Below are 17,031 nucleotides of genomic sequence, written 5' to 3' on the forward strand. Positions count from 1 at the left end.
CCAATAAAGTATATGTATCATACATATTCTTGGATTTTCCAGAATTTGCTCAATACACTAACCAATTCTCCAAAGCAGAGTGAATACATTGAGATATCTAGATTAAACAGGAAAAGAAACTAAAAGAACCCAAGAAGAACGCCAAAGGAAATCACACCCCATAGATATGCTGCTTATCGGTCTGTAGTTCCACTTTCGGAGGTCCTGGGAAAGTGGCCGCTGCCCTTACCATGGGAGATCGTTGCCGCCGACATGTTCCAATGTGGCAATGAGGGCGCATAGAGGTCCGCCAAGGGGGGGTGGTGGGTAAAAAGAACGCGAGCAGTAGGAAGTATAGGAACGCGAGGTGAAGGAAGTATGGTGATCGCGAGACGGAAGGGGAATGAGGTGTGGTATATGTGAATGGGGGGTCCACGGACCCATCCCACAGGAGCTATGACCCCGCACTGCCCCGGCAACCGGGCATACCTTTTTCCGCCATTTTCCGAGACACCACGGTGCCCTAGGTGCAGTCCCATACGCTTTGCCTAATTAGCAATGGGTTTCAACAACCCCCCATTATTATTAGAGGCATCGATTTTAGTCTCCCTAGCTGGAGGATAGTTTGGCCCCCCCAAGAATCTCTACATCGAGCGAGTTCTGCGTTTCTCATCTAGCTAGCGGTCTCGCCGAGGGCATAGTTGAAGCTACATAAAAGAGATCCTAGGGCTCGGGGATTTGTGAGAATCATGCATTATCATCCTGTACAGTACATAAAGCGAGCTCGAGCGCTAAGTTACCAATCACAAACCTTTCCCGGTAAACTAACCGGGAATTCAAAGAAGAAAAAAGGTGCCCGTACCCTACTACATATAGTAACAGCTCAGTGCGATACAATGATCGAAATACTTTATTCGAAGCTTTTAGACCAGATTGCTAAAGGAATAAGTTCTCTTTTGGGTGTCACAATTACGCATACCAATGCTTGCACGCTCAGAGGTGTACTTCAGCCGGGCATCTGCAGCGCTCAGAACCCTGTCCTGCGCATAGACAAGCCTACCTTTTTTTTTCTCTATATTTTTCATTGTGGATATTCTTATAAGCTTTTCCTATGCATAGGGGATTGGACATTATTGCGTTCAATGTTGAGTCTTTTGTCCTTTTTTTTATATATATTTTAGTAGAGTAAATTTGTATGCGAACGGGGGGTTGAGATCTCAAGATTTCATTTGAATTCGTTATTGAGCGGTATCCACAGCACTACAGGTAATTGTGGCCCATCAGATTAGTAGAAACTACTTTTACTATTTTTGTCTACCTGTCATACTAGTTCAGAAAGATCAATCGCTAACAGGTAGCACTTGTTTGTTTTTTATTTTTTATTTTTCTTTATTTTAGGTGGCTCAATTGACCACCTGTACGAAATATGCCTTATCAAACAATAGAGAGTCTAAGATAATCTGCAAATTTCTTTCTTAATAATTCTATGGGAAGTGTAGGCTGTGCTAGACTGCCAGTTGTAAGCTGAGGTGTTTATTCAAACCTTTACAGTAGCAACCTGGGTATATTATATGTTAACAGATTTCTAGAAACAGAGATTAAATAAAACATTTCTTAAATGGTGTACCTTATCAGGGCAGCTGTGGAGCTCTGACTTGGTCCCTGGAGTATTCTATCAAGAATACTTGAATATCTAATCTCATACAATTTACTCAAAGTCTAATTAGATAAATGTAGAAGCAACCTGTAAAGTAGTTAAAGATAGAAAAGCCTTTGAGCAATATTGGTGGAAAACATCTTATAAATTATAGTAGTGATTGAAGGTTTGAATACAGCTTTTGATATTCTTGAGTTAAACCTCCATTAGTTGAGAGTCTTGAAGTTTGTTCAACTCAGCTCAAAGCAGTTGAATATCATGCAGAATTTGCTGATTCTGACTCTAAAGCTGCTGCTTAGTAGTTCGAACAAGCTGTTTATCTATCCACTGGCAACGTTGGTGATTGTGGTGTGCTTGCACATTATCTGCTTAAATTCTCTGCAACTGTTCAATGATGAGCACTCCTTAGTCGTATATTACTAAAATATTAAGCAGCAATTTGATTTCGTTTGCTACATTCAGTAGATCTCAAGCTTCATTGATAAAGGTGGGCTGCTGTAATTCTATAATGTTGTCTGTATTTTAGGTATGATATTTTTATTTTTTTTAGTAAGCATGGCTATGGAAGCAATGGAAGGAGAATTCACATCCCTTTATATAGTCCCTGAAGCAGTTAGAGCCAGTTGTTGGCAGACTCAGACACTGCTACCATAATAAGGCCAGATTTTTGCAAAGAAGATTAGATTAGATTCCCATCCCTCTCAGTGCTCAACTAACTACGATACATTCATAATGGGCTTCAATATTTCCTACAGGTCAAATTATTCTGTGGCAGGTTTTGCATGTCTAACAATAAACTTGGAGATCTCAAGTTGCCGAATAGACAGCCCGCAATAACTGACATTGCTGGAGCATATTCCAGTGTTCCTTTCTATCCCTGTCGATGTATACACATCCATTGGGGACCGAAATAAGATCAATCATGGCCGATCACTCGGAAGCTTTAGATATTTGTAGTTCAGCCAGGCGCTCTTAGATGAGCTCCAGATGCCGGACAGCGTACATAATCTATCTAGACCAACTCCCGAAAAGACCGTGCCGGACTGGCGGCTTGCCGGCCCCTCTCCTACACGATTCAAGAATTATGCTACCTCCTTGTAGGGAATAAATAAACTGAGCAGAGTTAAAGGAGAACATCCTAGGACACGTACTGGCCTACCCTGGAGGATGTAGGTCCTTCCCAATGCGTGTATAACCCCCTAAACAGTATTCTTGTGGCACCCGTACTTGCAAAAGATGATGATTTGCAAAAAAAAAAACGATTCAAGCCGCCATCCCTCCTAGCGACCAATATAGCAATTAAGTTAGGGGCCGTTTGGCGTTAAGGTTTTGCGTGGCTACCGACTATGGTTTGGTCGAAAACTCGCTTACAGTGCAATAGTGTTGACATCACTCTGCCCTTTCACCTGGCTCGTAGCATACGGTACCCGCCCGTCAACCACCTTCTCTCCCGACTTTATTGTGAAGGTGACTTGTAGCAGTGGATTCCAAAGTTGGGTCGAAAGTCCGCGATCTCTCAACCTGATTTATTATCCTGGAACCACCGAACCGGTATCCGACGAGTCGGGTGTGATTAAAAAAACGGGATGAAGCAGCAGTCAGGCAGAGCTGTAGTTCAGGATTAAGTAAGAACCGCCAAACTGAAGAACAGCCGCCAGGCGCTAACAAGAGTCGCAGCCCCTTCGAGTGTTTTTCAAGCACTCGACCTCCCGCCGTTGCCATCCGGCGGCGCCACGAAGGAGTGCCGTAGTATCATAACTTTTGCCCTGAGCCTCAGAGATTTCTCAGCAAGATCACCGAAAAGACCCCCCCCCCCAATCGCTAAAATTTCGTACGAACACCTCCACCTTCTGCGTCAAAAATGTGAGAATCCTGAGAACGGAAGAACGGAAACGGACGAAAGAGAACCTTCCTCACTCTTATACTTCACTTTTGACCCAAGGAACGGAGATTAGAGGGCCTCCATGCCCGTTCATAAGCTCAGATTACGTAAGCTACGTTCAGTACAGTAGACAAGTGTGTCAGTACCACATTGAGTGAGTGAAAACTTTTATTTTTTCCTCGTTCAACCACCTTTAACAGGTATGGAGAGGGATTTCCTAGACCCAATCCTTCGCAAGGTCTTTGAGCGTTGAACTGGTGCATTTGAGAATCTCTCTAGGACGTTAGAGTCCCCCGTCCAAGTACCGCAAGGCCCGAAATACTTTTCCCTTTTACTCATCTCAACTGGGCTAAAGGAGAGTCTTTCCATTGCCTTTTCTCCCTTTAATCCATAGGGGGGGGGGGATTCTGGACGCCCTTAGCGCCATGCCATTCCCAACTACTCCAGCTTTTACGGTAACCTAGTCCAGTACTGCACAGTACGAACGAACGAGGGGTCGAAAACAAACTTATGGGAATACCGAGAAAACAGGAAATTGCACTACCCGGTCCTTTTCTAACTGTCATAAAGTTATCCTCGCTCAATCTGCCCTTTTCATTTCACACCCATCTTTAAATCCCCCATCGGTTATCTTCCCAAAAGGTTGTTGACAGCGAAAAGGTAGGACAAGTCATCGGGTCGCGAAACCCTAGAGCTCAGCCCTACCTTCAAAGTTGCCAAGAGCTTGCGTACAGTATCATAATTATCATATCATACCTAGAAAACTATGGTATCGTACCTCCCTAATCCCTGGCTATCCTGGTCCACGTCTACTCGAGTATACTCGAGTACTATACTCGTATCGTATCAGAGTAGAAAGAAAGGAAAAAAAGGAAAAAAAATAGTTCAATTGGTATAATTCTTGGACAAAAGTCATCGTCGGCGGGTGCAAGTACCGCCAAAACACACCAAAATTGTCCAAATTCAGGGTACTGTACAAAAAATATACCAATAGATAGCTGACAACCTAGGAACTCTGAAATTCATATTTCTGTGACAAAGTTATTTGTTCTGTGAGCAGCCCTCAGTTCTTGGTGTGGCCTATTCTAAAATCTAACCTAACCGCTAGAATTTGTATGGGCTCTCATACAAGAAGATACTTGCTCCCAAAATCACCAGTTCCACATCACTGCAGTTCACGCAATATTGAACCATATGCTTCAAAATTTAAATCTCAGAATCAGAACACTTAAAATCATTATTTCAGGAAGAATTGAACCACTTCCACCACAGGTGGTTGAATTATAGGGCAGTGAAAAACAGCATTTTGGGTGTAAAAGAGGCTATTATCGATGACTTTTGTCACCAAACTTGTACAAGTACGATATGTGGTATAAAAAAAATAAAAAAATAAAAAAAACAGTGAAACACACTATCACGTGACCCACCCCTTTAGCCAGCACTATTGGGAAAGCAGTGTTGCCGCAGTGTAGTCTGGCTGTTACTGTAGAATGTGGACCCGAAGTTGCTTTTCTCCGGAACACTTCTGTGCCACCTTGCGTAATCTTGGATTCCAATGATTTCTTCATGTTTGCTTCCCAATTCTGCACCTCATATTTCTCTCTTTCTCCTATCTTGTTTTTCTCTACATTTCCTTTTTTTTCCCTCGAGGAAACAATTGAATAACATCTCGTCTTCTGTCTTGTTCAACCACTTTTCGCAGCGTTAATACACCCAAGCACAGCAACCGAGCATATCGAAGCTACCCCCCTTCGACCCAAGAAAGTCAATCCCGGCTCATCCGATGAGTGCTCCAGAGCGCCACTGTCGGGGGCGGCTAGGAATGTGCAGGAGGGCATAGTGGAGCTACTCTTGGACCATAAGTCAATCCCGATTCATCTTATAACGGCGGCCAAACACCAGTATCGGTGGGGGCTCGGAACTGGCAGGAGGGCACAGTGAAGGCACCCCCTAATAGCTCAGTAGTAATTCCAAAGCTCCAAGGTTTATGAGCCGAGGACCCACTCCCCAATTGCCATCTTTTTAGGTAACACTCTCGTGCGGGGAACTACCCCCGACTCACTGAGTGATGATAACCTGAAGCCACAATCACATATCATATCATACTCTTGAAGGTGGCTCAGTGGATCCCCTCAACATATCCCTGAGGGACCACGATATTCCGATGAGTGCTCCGGGCGCTAAACGCAATTGTTACAGACTGGCCTCTATTTCCCTTACACTTTCCCCTTGCGCGCTATCTCCATTAGTACTTCGGGGCCACTTGATTCTGTAATTTTTCGTATGCTTTTTTGTGTTTCTTCGGTCCGTATCCCAGTTTTTTCCCTTGTATATTCTGTGGCCTCACATCCGTCCATTTCTCGTATCATACACTGGCCCGGCTCTCAATTCTGTCAGAACAGTCAATTTCGAAAGACTCTAGCGACGACCCCATTGCTCAAATACTCTACCTGGTAAAGCAAAATAGCAGAACCCCCTCCCCCCCGAACCGCCGGAACAACCTTGTTCCCATGATCCCCACTGAGCCAGCACCAGCAGCAGAACAGACACATACTTTAAGTATCAGAGCAGAAAACTGGCAGCCTTCCTCAGCTACCAGAGTTTGTTATTTATCCTAGTTCAGTCCATGCTACATGCTTACCTTCCGCGTTCCGTTCGAACGGTGGCGTGTGCCCGAGTCGTACCCTTACTCGGATCGTGCATCCAACTTAAGTTATTTCGGTACTTGTTCACTACAGTCCTTCTTGCTTTGTGGTGGTTGCGTTAAAGGAATAGCTTTGTCGGTGATTGCCCGTTGGAGAAGAAATGATATCTGGTGCATTGTTACACTGCAGGAACTCTTCTCTTCTATCTTGCTCTTATTTTACTGTTTATCGGGAGTGTTGAAATGCGGTCATACTCCACTGATAGGCCTTTTTTACTTCTGTGATACATTGTTTGGGGGGGGGGGGGCAGAACCGGTATATCGTCTATTTCAGGCCGGATCAGAATATTTGCCCACACGAACGGAGGATCTTTCCTCTGGTTTTTGATCTTTTGCGGAAGTTTAAAATACATACTTTATGATAAGTCACTGATATTGCCTTCCCCAATGCCACACGCCTATTGACTCAATGGATTGAAAGACACATTTTGTTGCGGAGTTTTTCTCCTTTTCTCCCCCCTTCATGAGTGTTCACAGTTCTATGATACCCCACAGCCAGAAATGAGAGCGGGGCACCTCTCTCCCTCCCTCCCTCCCAGTGCCCCTCACAGGACCATATGAGCACTTGAAACGCTGAGCACAGCAGGTTCCAGCACTATGGGGGGAGGGATGATCGTTATCAGTATAAGTTAAGCTAGAACCATTGCTTACTATTTCCCATTCTGCTAGAGGTGTGGTACAGCACTTTTTCCGCTACCGTGAATAAAAGAGAGTCTATTGATCAAATCACATTTAATTACCTCTACATCCCCATCATCGCCAAAAAGAAAAAGCGGGTCCCGAGAAGCCCATCTTCTGTTTAGCCCCGTAGCCACTTGTGGCATAGATCTGTGGCTTTACGCTGACTAAAACTATCTGCACTACTGCCTTAGTTGCGGCGCACTGAAACCGGCACTCCCGCCAAGACTTTGGAATTGTCGTTGCAAGGTATCATACTCTGATCGATCTTTTTTGTCACAAGCTGGGGCTGAGAGGTCAATTTTTTGCCGTGTTTTCGCTCCCCTATCCAAGAGGGGGGTGTTTTGAGCGTCTTACTGTAGCGCCAGGTTCCACTTATTGGCGCTCTTGAGATATGATACTGTAGTACTGTGAATATGCGCCGCTGCATGTGATCCATGATCGCACAAAGCTCTTGCGGAAGTCTAGAGTATGGGAATACCAGTTGCAGCGAATAAAACAAAGTATCGCAGCAGGATACAGCAGTGGACAAACACAAGCACAGTCCATACATCCCCTCCGCCCAAGAGAAGAAAAGGATCCTGGATTGCACCATACAATCAATACCATGTTCTAACCACACCTCCCCCCACAGCCTCAGCCGTGATCCAACCAAGCGCAGAAAAAAATCTCAGCACTTCTTCCACGGGCGTTACAGGAACCCCCTTCATGTTTCCTATCCCTCTCCGACCAGTCGATTCTTAGCTATAATACGATACTTGTACCGCCAGTTTTTCCGATACCCGCAAGTAGAAATCTCAAGCAACGGCCATTCTTCCTCCTTCCTCTTCCTCTTCCTCTTCCTCCTCCTCCTACTCCTCCATTCAGGCTGTTTCCCCGCTCACCCACTCACACTCCCCCAGTTGTCGCAGAGTGAGACCAAACACGAGTGATTCCCGATGACCCCGGCCGGGACTACCCGTTGCGCCAAGTCAAAATAAAACCCAACCACCCCCCACGATCATTATCCATCCACCCATTACACGATACTTCCCAAAAGCCGTGCAGTACTCGATCGGATATACCTACCCACTTATATGACACCCATGATACCACCGTACAGTACATACCCGCCCCGCCCCGCCCCGCACCAACTCTGAAACGCACGCCCGCAGCACGCCCACAAGTAACTGTACTGTACTGCACAAGACGGTTCAGAGCCCAACCGCGTGTCATAGATCACGGAACACTCTTCTCCAACGGGCGCGACGAAAGCCGGCGGATTGACGAAGCGGAGAGCGTTTTTCGGGCAAAAACGTGAGATCCGTCAAAGCAGGCCAACAAAAATAAAATAAAATAAATACCTGTTCATCATCCGTCCGCTTCCGCCGCGCCCCCGTTGAAAGGTTGTAAAAAAAAGTTCCATGACGTATTTATCCATTGGCCGTACCGCACAGTTTCACACCAAAAACGATGTCTTTTCCCACTTTCACGACGCAACCAGGGAAATTATCCATCGCCAGTTGTCTGTCCCTCTCCGTGAAACATTCAATTGAGCTATGCATCGTGGCGGGCATTTCGGGATTTGGGAAAGAATAAGTTGGGGTTTCGGAGGCGGTGTGGGCCTCTCAACCGGGAGTTTTTTTGCCCTTTTTTGTTTGCACATTCTGCGCGGCGCTTAGATTGGCCTTCTCCGGCCCCCCTGGCTCCATGCGAGCGATTCGTAGCAGGAGATCTCTAGGTCCACCAAATGGTACGTGAGCAAGTGAAATACCGATCCCCTAACACAGGTCCCCGGCTACCGGCCACTTCGAATGCGCGAGTACCATACCTGAGGAGATGTCTCCGCACAGAGAGGGCGAACAATTTTGCTGGTTATCTATCTATCTATCACTGTCTTGCCCGAAAATGTTCTCCTCGGTTACCGCTTTGTATAATTTAGTGGAAACTCCTGAGGGGTTCCCGCGGTAAACTCGGGTCGTTCACGTTGGTTCCTTTTCTTTTTCCCCCATCTTGGTATCATATGATAGAGCTCTGCTTTGCTGAGACGAGGGTATGGGCGGAGGGGAATTGTGGAGGGGAAGCGCGCAACCCGGATTCTTTTAATAGGCAGAAGGTAGTCCAACAAAGACTGTTTTGGGGTTTAGAACCACAAATGGATTCGATATTTGCACGCAAGCCACTCTGTGGCCAGGGGGGTTACATCGCTTTTAGCAACATACCACACAATCGGCGGCGAACGGTGGCTTGTGCCCAAATATAGATGGCACTATTAGAGTACTTGGTTCGATTATTTGAAGTATTACAGTAACAGTACGATACTCGTACATGTGCCATGTCGTTCCAGTTGCCCCCTCTGGTAAGGTCTGGTAGAATTTTTCTTTTCTTTTTTCAAGCCCTCCGGAGGGGCTATCCTAAACGACTCGCCTCTTTGCCACTCCCTTCGCCCCCTTTTCCAGAAGGAATCTTCCGACTAGAACTATTACAGGTCCCTAGCGCATGGTTCAATTGCTTGGAGATTCCGTTAGCGCGGCCAGGTCTAGGTCGCGCACGGTTGGTCGCCCTGGTCGTCTGTCAGTTAAACCAGAGAGCAAAGATACCCAGTATCCTTTTACATGATTGGGCACTGATCGATTTCCGTATCTGGGCAACTCGACCACAAAAGTACCGTGCGCGAGCACTTGTACGGCAGTCTACCGTGGGACGGGTACTCGTACTGCACTCGGGCACTGTGCGATAGATGGCCGACGGGTACATTATGACCAGTTGCGTTGGCAACTTTCCTGTTGTTGAAGCCGGATCGGCAGACAAGGATACCGGTAATATAAAATATTGGATCGGGCGCCGCCGGTACTGTGTCTCTGTATCGTATTTATAGACCCTGACGGGCCATAACGATCAGGGAGGGAGAAGGCTCCCCCCCAACACCTAACCGCAGCGGTTTCCCCCTAGTCCTGTGGCAAAGGGTTTTCACCACACTGCATCCGCGCCAAGCCGGGGGGCGTTTACGTCAGATATGAGCAGGTTACTGTTGGAGGTGATTGGCAGAGTTCGTGGCGAGTTGGGGGGTTGAACTGGGGTGTCGCTATATTTAGCTGATATCATTATCACATCCAAGTTGGTAGGGATTGACCGCGTAGGGTAGGGTATCGTGGGCATGGGGTGTCACTCGGTTTGTGATTGGGCGGGGATGGATGGGAAGCGAAGCGGAGGTGGGAGGGAGAAGAGAAGAGATCTTATGAGTGGCGGTATATATACTGTGCTCGGGTCTCAGTAAGGATCGGGAAGCCATTCGCGCTGATCCCGTGTAAACCCCTACCCCTTCGATCGCTGATTTGACAAGCGAACGAAAGAACGGAAGGATCGGAGGATCGAAGGGTATGAGCATTAGTCAGTTGGAGCGCCCCTCTTGATGGCAGTGTACTCGAGTGCTGGTACTGTACGCTTCTCTATTTTGCGAACCCTCGCGAGTGGTCCGCTTTTGGGTTGAACGTGCCATTGGTGCGACCAACGGCCGTCACGGCCTTTGTCAGAGGGGGTGAATGTGAAGGTGAGTGCTGAGTGTAGTCTAGTCGTAGGCGGGAATTCGTTCACACTTCAGCTAGATCGAAGCTTGATCGTTGCTACGTGCAACGCGTTCCCGGAGTAAGCAAGTGCTGTCGATTAGCATGCTTATATACCTGAATGACAGGCTCTGGGCCACCGCACACACGGACACGGGAAAAACTAGGGCTCTGACATATCAGTGTGTAGTAATATTTCTTTCTTACCATCTCTCTCTTACCCGCTTGCGCTGCAAATAACAAGACTTTTCAATACTGTACCCTTGCGCTACTCGAGTAAGAAATGGGAAAGGAGGGGGGGATGAGGATTGGAGGGAAGAGAAACGGGTATGATTTTCACGTTTTTTTGGCTGATTAGTGCAGATCTTATGCGTAGACTATCATAAGTATGATGCTCCCATATGATATGCATAATACCGGTATGAAAGAGCTTGGGTACTGTATGGTCGGTGGTGGAAAGCGGCACTATTGGACAGACAATCAGACTGACCACCAGATTACTGCATTTCGGGCCCGGTATGGCCTACGATGTTGGGTTGTAGTGCTTATTAAGCTGAGTTTGGAGGTGCGAATCAGGCGAGCGGGACATTGCATGGCGTCCCCCCCCTCTTTTTTCTCCTCCCGATTGCACTTCGTGTGCTCGAGTGGAGTAGCCTTAGATAGGAGATGTGGGAGATTTAATCGGATGTTGTGGTGGTCCGCTGCAGATTTTGAGTTGGACTTGCATGAGTCCGGGTCTGGCATGCGGATAATATCTACGAGTGCTTGCAGTGCATGCCGTACCGCAGACTACAGTTCTTGGTGTAGTGCAAGTTTCATAGGCGGAGGTAGGTACCTTGAGTTTGCGATGATACGGCAGCTGGATGGAAGGGAAAAGGGGAGTGGAGGAGAAGGATGCTCGTGGTTCGGTTAGCATTGTGGACCACATAATTGTTGCTTGGATTTTAATTTCTACTCGTGCCCTCCCCTACTTGCTGAGTCCTCTCCGCGTTCTCGCTTACTCCATTTTGGATGGATAGTTGGATATCATTTCATGTCATGGAATACCGGTATCGGGTTGAGCACCGGCGTGCCTTCTCTCTTCAAGAAACTCAACCCGACAATCATTTTGAGAGTCTTGCCAGCCAGCAGCGCAGAGATGCTTTACATAAAATTTTGCAACAAGTACCATTGTCAGGGGTGGGGTTGCCTTATCCTAATCTGCATCACTACAAGTACTATGTACTAGTACAGTATGGTATCATACATAGGGTATAGCAACTATTGGACTAAACCGCATTAAAGCGACTTGGGGGCACACAGGAGGAGCCCGTTTCATGCTGAGCAACAATTTCTCCGTGTACAGTACAGTACAGTACGTGTAGACTAGTTGCTCAAGCCTTGGTTGGATCACTTTCGCTTCCGGAACAAAGGGGAGCTTTCGCCATTTGAGCGTGAGAAAGTGTGTCCAGAGAGGGCACATATGATACGGTGAGTATTTTCGAGCAATGGAGATTTTTCCTTCTACCATCGTTTCGCTAACCGGTGCTTGACGTCCACTTCAAAGGCTCGGCTCGCCGGTCGATCGGCGTGGCTGAAACGGAGAAAAGTTCTTGGCGGCGGGGATTGCCCACACCGTTATCGAGCTACTATATCAATCACCCTCGCGCATAAGAGACCAATCCCTAATATTTGATGGCGGGTGATGGGCTCACGAGGCGGGAGCGGGAATATGGCTACATTATTATGTTATTCCAGTGAATGACTTGAGCCGTGATAAAATTTTGGAGCACTGAAGCCGTTCACTGATTAAGATGGGAGGGGAGAGAGAGAGAAGAGAGGGAAGTGAGCGGTTGACACGCGTCATCGGGTGCAAGGATCTGTTGCAGGGAATTGGTTCACGTTTTTCGACAGGTTGGAGGGGATCTTTTTTTTCTTTTCTGGTGTTGCTTGCTTGCACACCGACATTGGGTAAAAATAGAAAGAGGAAGGAGCAACAGGAGAAGGAGGAGGGATTCGAGGGAAAAGAAGGGCAAGCTGGCGCTGGTAGGCTAGTCTAGGTGGGCTTTGCTGCTTGCTGCCACTTGCTCGGCTCAATAGAATAATGAATGTGGTGATATTTCCCCCACAGCTTTTTGCGTGTGTTATCGCATGTTGAATTCTATAGGTGCGTGGTTTTGTCCCGATAGCTTTTGTTTTTTTCTCTTCTGCTTTCTATTGTGCGGGACAGTACTGGTACCGTACTCGTACACTGCGAAGCCCTTTCAACTATTATTCTCCTCTCCCTTCCCCCCTCCCCTCCTCAACCCTCTCCTCCGCTTCATCCTGCTCCGCAATCCCCGTTCGCTCAGCCGTATTCACTGAATGTACGGTAATCATCTCCGCACATTCCCTTGTTAACTTTCTGAGCCTTGCTCTCTCCGGAACAGTTCGAAAATAATTCGCAGACCCCTAACCACACCTTTACTTTTATTTACTGCACCCCCCAAACCCTTATCTTCCCCCTCTTCCCACCCCCTCTCGTTACCAAAATTTGCACCGGGCCACACCAACACACTGGACCCTCCGAGCTAAAAATCTTCGCCCTAACTGATATATCGCCCGGTCCTCAGCCATAACATTTTGCCTGTTCTTCACCGGGAGAGGCTAAGAGATAGAAAGAAAAGGGTTCGACGACGCACACCCTTAGCAAACACACTCCAAGAGTCACCGCATCTTGCACATCGAAACAATGGCATATCAAGGTCCTCCGCCAGGGGGCTTCCAACCGGAACGGCACGACCTTCAGGACTATCCACCAGTAGTTCAGGACGACATAGCGGATCACGAACGAGTCCCGTTGACGGGTGGAATGCAAGAAGGTCCATTCCTTGGCCCGTTTGACGAATCTTCCTCGCGAGAATCTACACCCGACGGATTCCGCCACAGAAAGGACCTTTCTGGGCCCTATTATTCTGAACTGCAGTCTCCAAACCCTTCCACTCCCTCGCTCACAGTCCTGTCGGCCTCGGGCGCCGCTAGGCCCGCTAGTGTGGTTTCTATGGATGAGTGGAGGAGACGACAGGCTCCCCAGGGGCTCAGGAGATATGCTACGAGGAAGGTGAAGTTGCAGCATGGGCAGGTGCTCTCTATCGACTATCCTGTGCCCTCAGCTGTGCAGAACGCAATACAGGCGAAATACAAATCTACGGATGCTGATGCCGCCGCTAATGAATTTACTCACATGAGATGTTTGTTTTCCCCCACCTCACTTTTTTTCTCTTTTTCCTTTCCTTTCCTTTCCTTTCCTTTTTTTTTTTTTGCTTTTTTCATTCTCTCTCCTATTCCTCACTTGACCTTTGCTACGGGACTTTATGGCAGTTGGCTCCGAGACAGTTACTAATTTGGGTACCGCACACAGACACTGCGGCAACATGTGATCCTGATGACTATACGCTCAAGAATGGATACGATCTGAGACCACGGATGTATAATCGACACACAGAGCTACTGATAGCCATCACTTACTACAACGAAGACAAAGTGCTCACGGCAAGAACTCTTCACGGGGTGATGCAAAATGTCCGTGACATTGTTAACCTGAAAAAATCGGAGTTCTGGTGGAAGGGGGGGCCGGCTTGGCAGAAAATTGTTGTCTGCTTGGTTTTCGACGGTATCGATCCCTGCGACAAGAACACCCTCGATGTATTGGCCACTGTGGGCGTGTTTCAGGATGGTGTTATGAAGAAGGATGTTGATGGCAAAGAGACCACGGCTCATATCGTAAGTTTGTTTTTGTTTTTGTTTATCTCCGTGGCGTTTGTTTATTTGCGAGGGAACGGGTGTGGGTCGTCGTCACACCATATTGGCGGCGAGTTATCCGATGGTGTGTGCGGTAATGCAAGCCTCCCGTGTTCACCCAACCGAGAATGGGCCGGGTTGTCTGTTTTACGGTGTCTTACCGGGTTTTCGATTCTTCCAGCCCGGTACGGGCTGAGAAGGGGGCAAAATACACTTTTAATTTTCTCGCTCGGATATACATTATTTCTTTCTGGATTGAATGGGAGTTTCTCCGGCTAATTATATTATTTTTTGATGGATAGTTTGAATACACCACCCAGCTGTCGGTGACTTCTCACCAGCACCTTGTCAGGCCTACCGACGATGCGGATAGCTCCGCTTTTCCACCGGTACAGGTAATGTTCTGTCTTAAGCAACGGAATTCTAAAAAGATCAACTCCCATCGATGGCTGTTTAATGCGTTCGGAAGGATTCTGAATCCGGAAGTTTGCGTGCTTATTGACGCCGGTACTAAGCCTGGTCCCAAGAGTATCCTTGCTCTTTGGGAAGCCTTCTACAACGACAATAGCCTCGGTGGCGCCTGCGGTGAGATCCACGCCATGTTGGGTAAGGGGGGGCGAAACCTCCTCAACCCCCTTGTTGCGGCACAGAATTTTGAGTACAAGATTTCAAACATTCTGGACAAGCCGTTGGAGTCGGCGTTTGGTTATGTCAGTGTGCTCCCCGGCGCTTTCTCGGCCTACCGGTTCCGTGCCATCATGGGCCGTCCGTTGGAGCAGTACTTTCACGGCGATCACACGCTTTCTTCTCGGTTCGGGAAAAAGGGTATTGATGGGATGAATATTTTCAAGAAGAACATGTTCTTGGCTGAGGACCGTATCCTTTGTTTCGAGCTTGTTGCTAAGGCGGGTTCCAAGTGGCATTTGACATACGTTCGCTCGTCAAAAGGAGAGACAGACGTGCCGGAAGGAGCTGCAGAATTTATTTCTCAGCGTCGAAGATGGCTGAACGGCTCTTTCGCTGCTGGTATCTACTCGCTCATGCACTTTGGTCGCATGTACTCCAGCTCGCACAGCATCATTCGCATGTTCTTTTTCCATGTCCAATTAATCTATAACATTTTTTCGACCTTCATGAGTTGGTTCTCGATCGCTTCGTTTTGGCTCACAACATCTGTTATCATGGACCTTGTCGGTGATCCGACTGACGAGGATAAGGAAAGGGGGAAACACGCTTGGCCCTTTGGCGATACTGTTACGCCGGTCTTCAACGACATGTTGAAGTATATTTATCTTGCTTTCCTGGTTTTGCAATTTATCCTTGCTTTGGGCAATCGCCCGAAGGGATCCCGTCACAGCTATCTTTTGTCCTTCTACGTGTTCTCGATCCTTCAGTTTTATGTTCTCGTGCTCGCCTTCTACCTTGTCGCCCGTGCCTTTACGAACCAGGATTCCTGGTCGGATTTGAAGGCGGATTCGGTAGGGGAGTTTATCAAGCAGTTCTTTACTTCGAATACCGGTCTTATTATTCTGGCCCTGGTCTCAACTTATGGTATTTACATTGTCGCTTCGGTAATGTATCTCGATCCCTGGCACATGTTACACAGTTTCTGGCAGTACATAGTGATGGCCTCGTCGTACACCAATATTCTCAACGTTTATGCCTTCTGTAATTGGCATGACGTTTCTTGGGGTACCAAGGGATCCGACAAAGCTGAGGCACTGCCCTCAGCGAAGACCAAGGTTGAGGGTAAATCGAAGGTAATAGATGAGCCGGAGAAACCGCAGGCGGATATCGATCTAGCTTTCGAGGAAACTGTAAAACGTGCACTAGCACCCTTCACCGCCGAGGAGGAAGTTGAGAAAAAGAGCCTCGATGATTCATACAAGAGCTTCAGAACCCGATTGATCACCTTTTGGATTTTTAGTAATTGCACGGTAGTCATTCTGTTTACTTCAGAGAACTTTGACTGGTTCGGTGTTGATGTAAGCTCACCGCGACTTCTTATTTCATGCAATTTAGATGCTAACTTTATGCCGATAGTCTACCAAGCGAACAGCATGGTTCTTCCAGTTTGTCCTCCTCGCCACCGCCGCCTTGTCCCTCTTTAGGTTCGTTGGCTGTGTCTGGTTCCTGGGTCGTGCTTCCATCCTTTGCTGTTTCGCTAGGCGTTGATCATTCACGCATTCCTTCTCTTCGTCACATCTCATTAGTGCTCGGGTTCGGGGTTTTTTCTTGTTATTCTTTCTTTTTTCTTCCTCTGGCACGGTAGTAATGGGGGGCTGTCTGCGGGAAACGGGATTCCTTTTTCTTCCTCTTTTTTAGCGCTTTTTCTTTTGTTTCTGAAAGGCCACTGGTGAGTGTGGCTAATGAAGGGGATAAATTTGGCGATAGGCTGTATATACCATTGCATATCAAATGTGATTTTTTTTTTTACATTTCCGTGAGCCGCGTAGGTGTGTGCTCGTGAGGGTAGTAGTAGGGAATGGGACTTGTAAACACGAGTCATCACTCGAGGGTATGGAACTGTAAAGGGGGTAGAAGGAAGTGATGCGACACAATTGCAACAGCTTTTCTCAACATCACACCTCCACCTCCTCTCCCTTACTATAATACCAACTCTGTCCCTCATAGTCCTACAAATATTTTCTGGATATCAATATGCGGGTAAAAGGAATGCGCAGTAGTGAGCATAAGTAGTCTATTTAAATAAATGTACTGTACATATACAGTTAAGATAATAATAAAATAAAATTATCAAGTCATAGGTGTTCAAAATCTTGAGAAGCAGCTATCATTGATGAAGAAGAGGCAACGCTTCAAGTAAGAA

At 47.2% G+C, this 17,031-nt stretch overlaps 1 protein-coding gene; it reads left to right on the forward strand.

The window, feature by feature from the left end:
• The first annotated feature begins 12,936 nt into the window (after window positions 1-12,936).
• GSTUM_00005561001 (uncharacterized protein) lies at window positions 12,937-16,639 on the forward strand. XM_002837689.2 has 4 exons: window positions 12,937-13,651; window positions 13,822-14,183; window positions 14,504-16,186; window positions 16,245-16,639. The coding sequence occupies exons 1-4, from the start codon at window positions 13,153-13,155 to the stop codon at window positions 16,374-16,376; spliced, it is 2,676 nt and encodes an 891-aa protein (XP_002837735.1). The 5' UTR covers window positions 12,937-13,152; the 3' UTR covers window positions 16,377-16,639.
• Window positions 16,640-17,031: the final 392 nt, after the last annotated feature.

The sequence above is a fragment of the Tuber melanosporum genome (assembly GCF_000151645.1).
Source record: "Tuber melanosporum whole genome shotgun sequence assembly, scaffold_2, strain Mel28".
Lineage (NCBI taxonomy): Eukaryota > Fungi > Ascomycota > Pezizomycetes > Pezizales > Tuberaceae > Tuber > Tuber melanosporum.

Excerpts from the sequence above, each read along its gene's own strand:
- GSTUM_00005561001 (XM_002837689.2), top strand. The coding sequence starts at position 13,153 with ATGGCATATCAAGGTCCTCCGCCAGGGGGCTTCCAACCGGAACGGCAC. Across the intron at positions 13,652-13,821 it reads TGAATTTACTCACATGAGAT|ACACTGCGGCAACATGTGAT; the intron begins GTTTGTTTTCCC and ends TACCGCACACAG. Across the intron at positions 16,187-16,244 it reads TTGACTGGTTCGGTGTTGAT|TCTACCAAGCGAACAGCATG; the intron begins GTAAGCTCACCG and ends TTATGCCGATAG.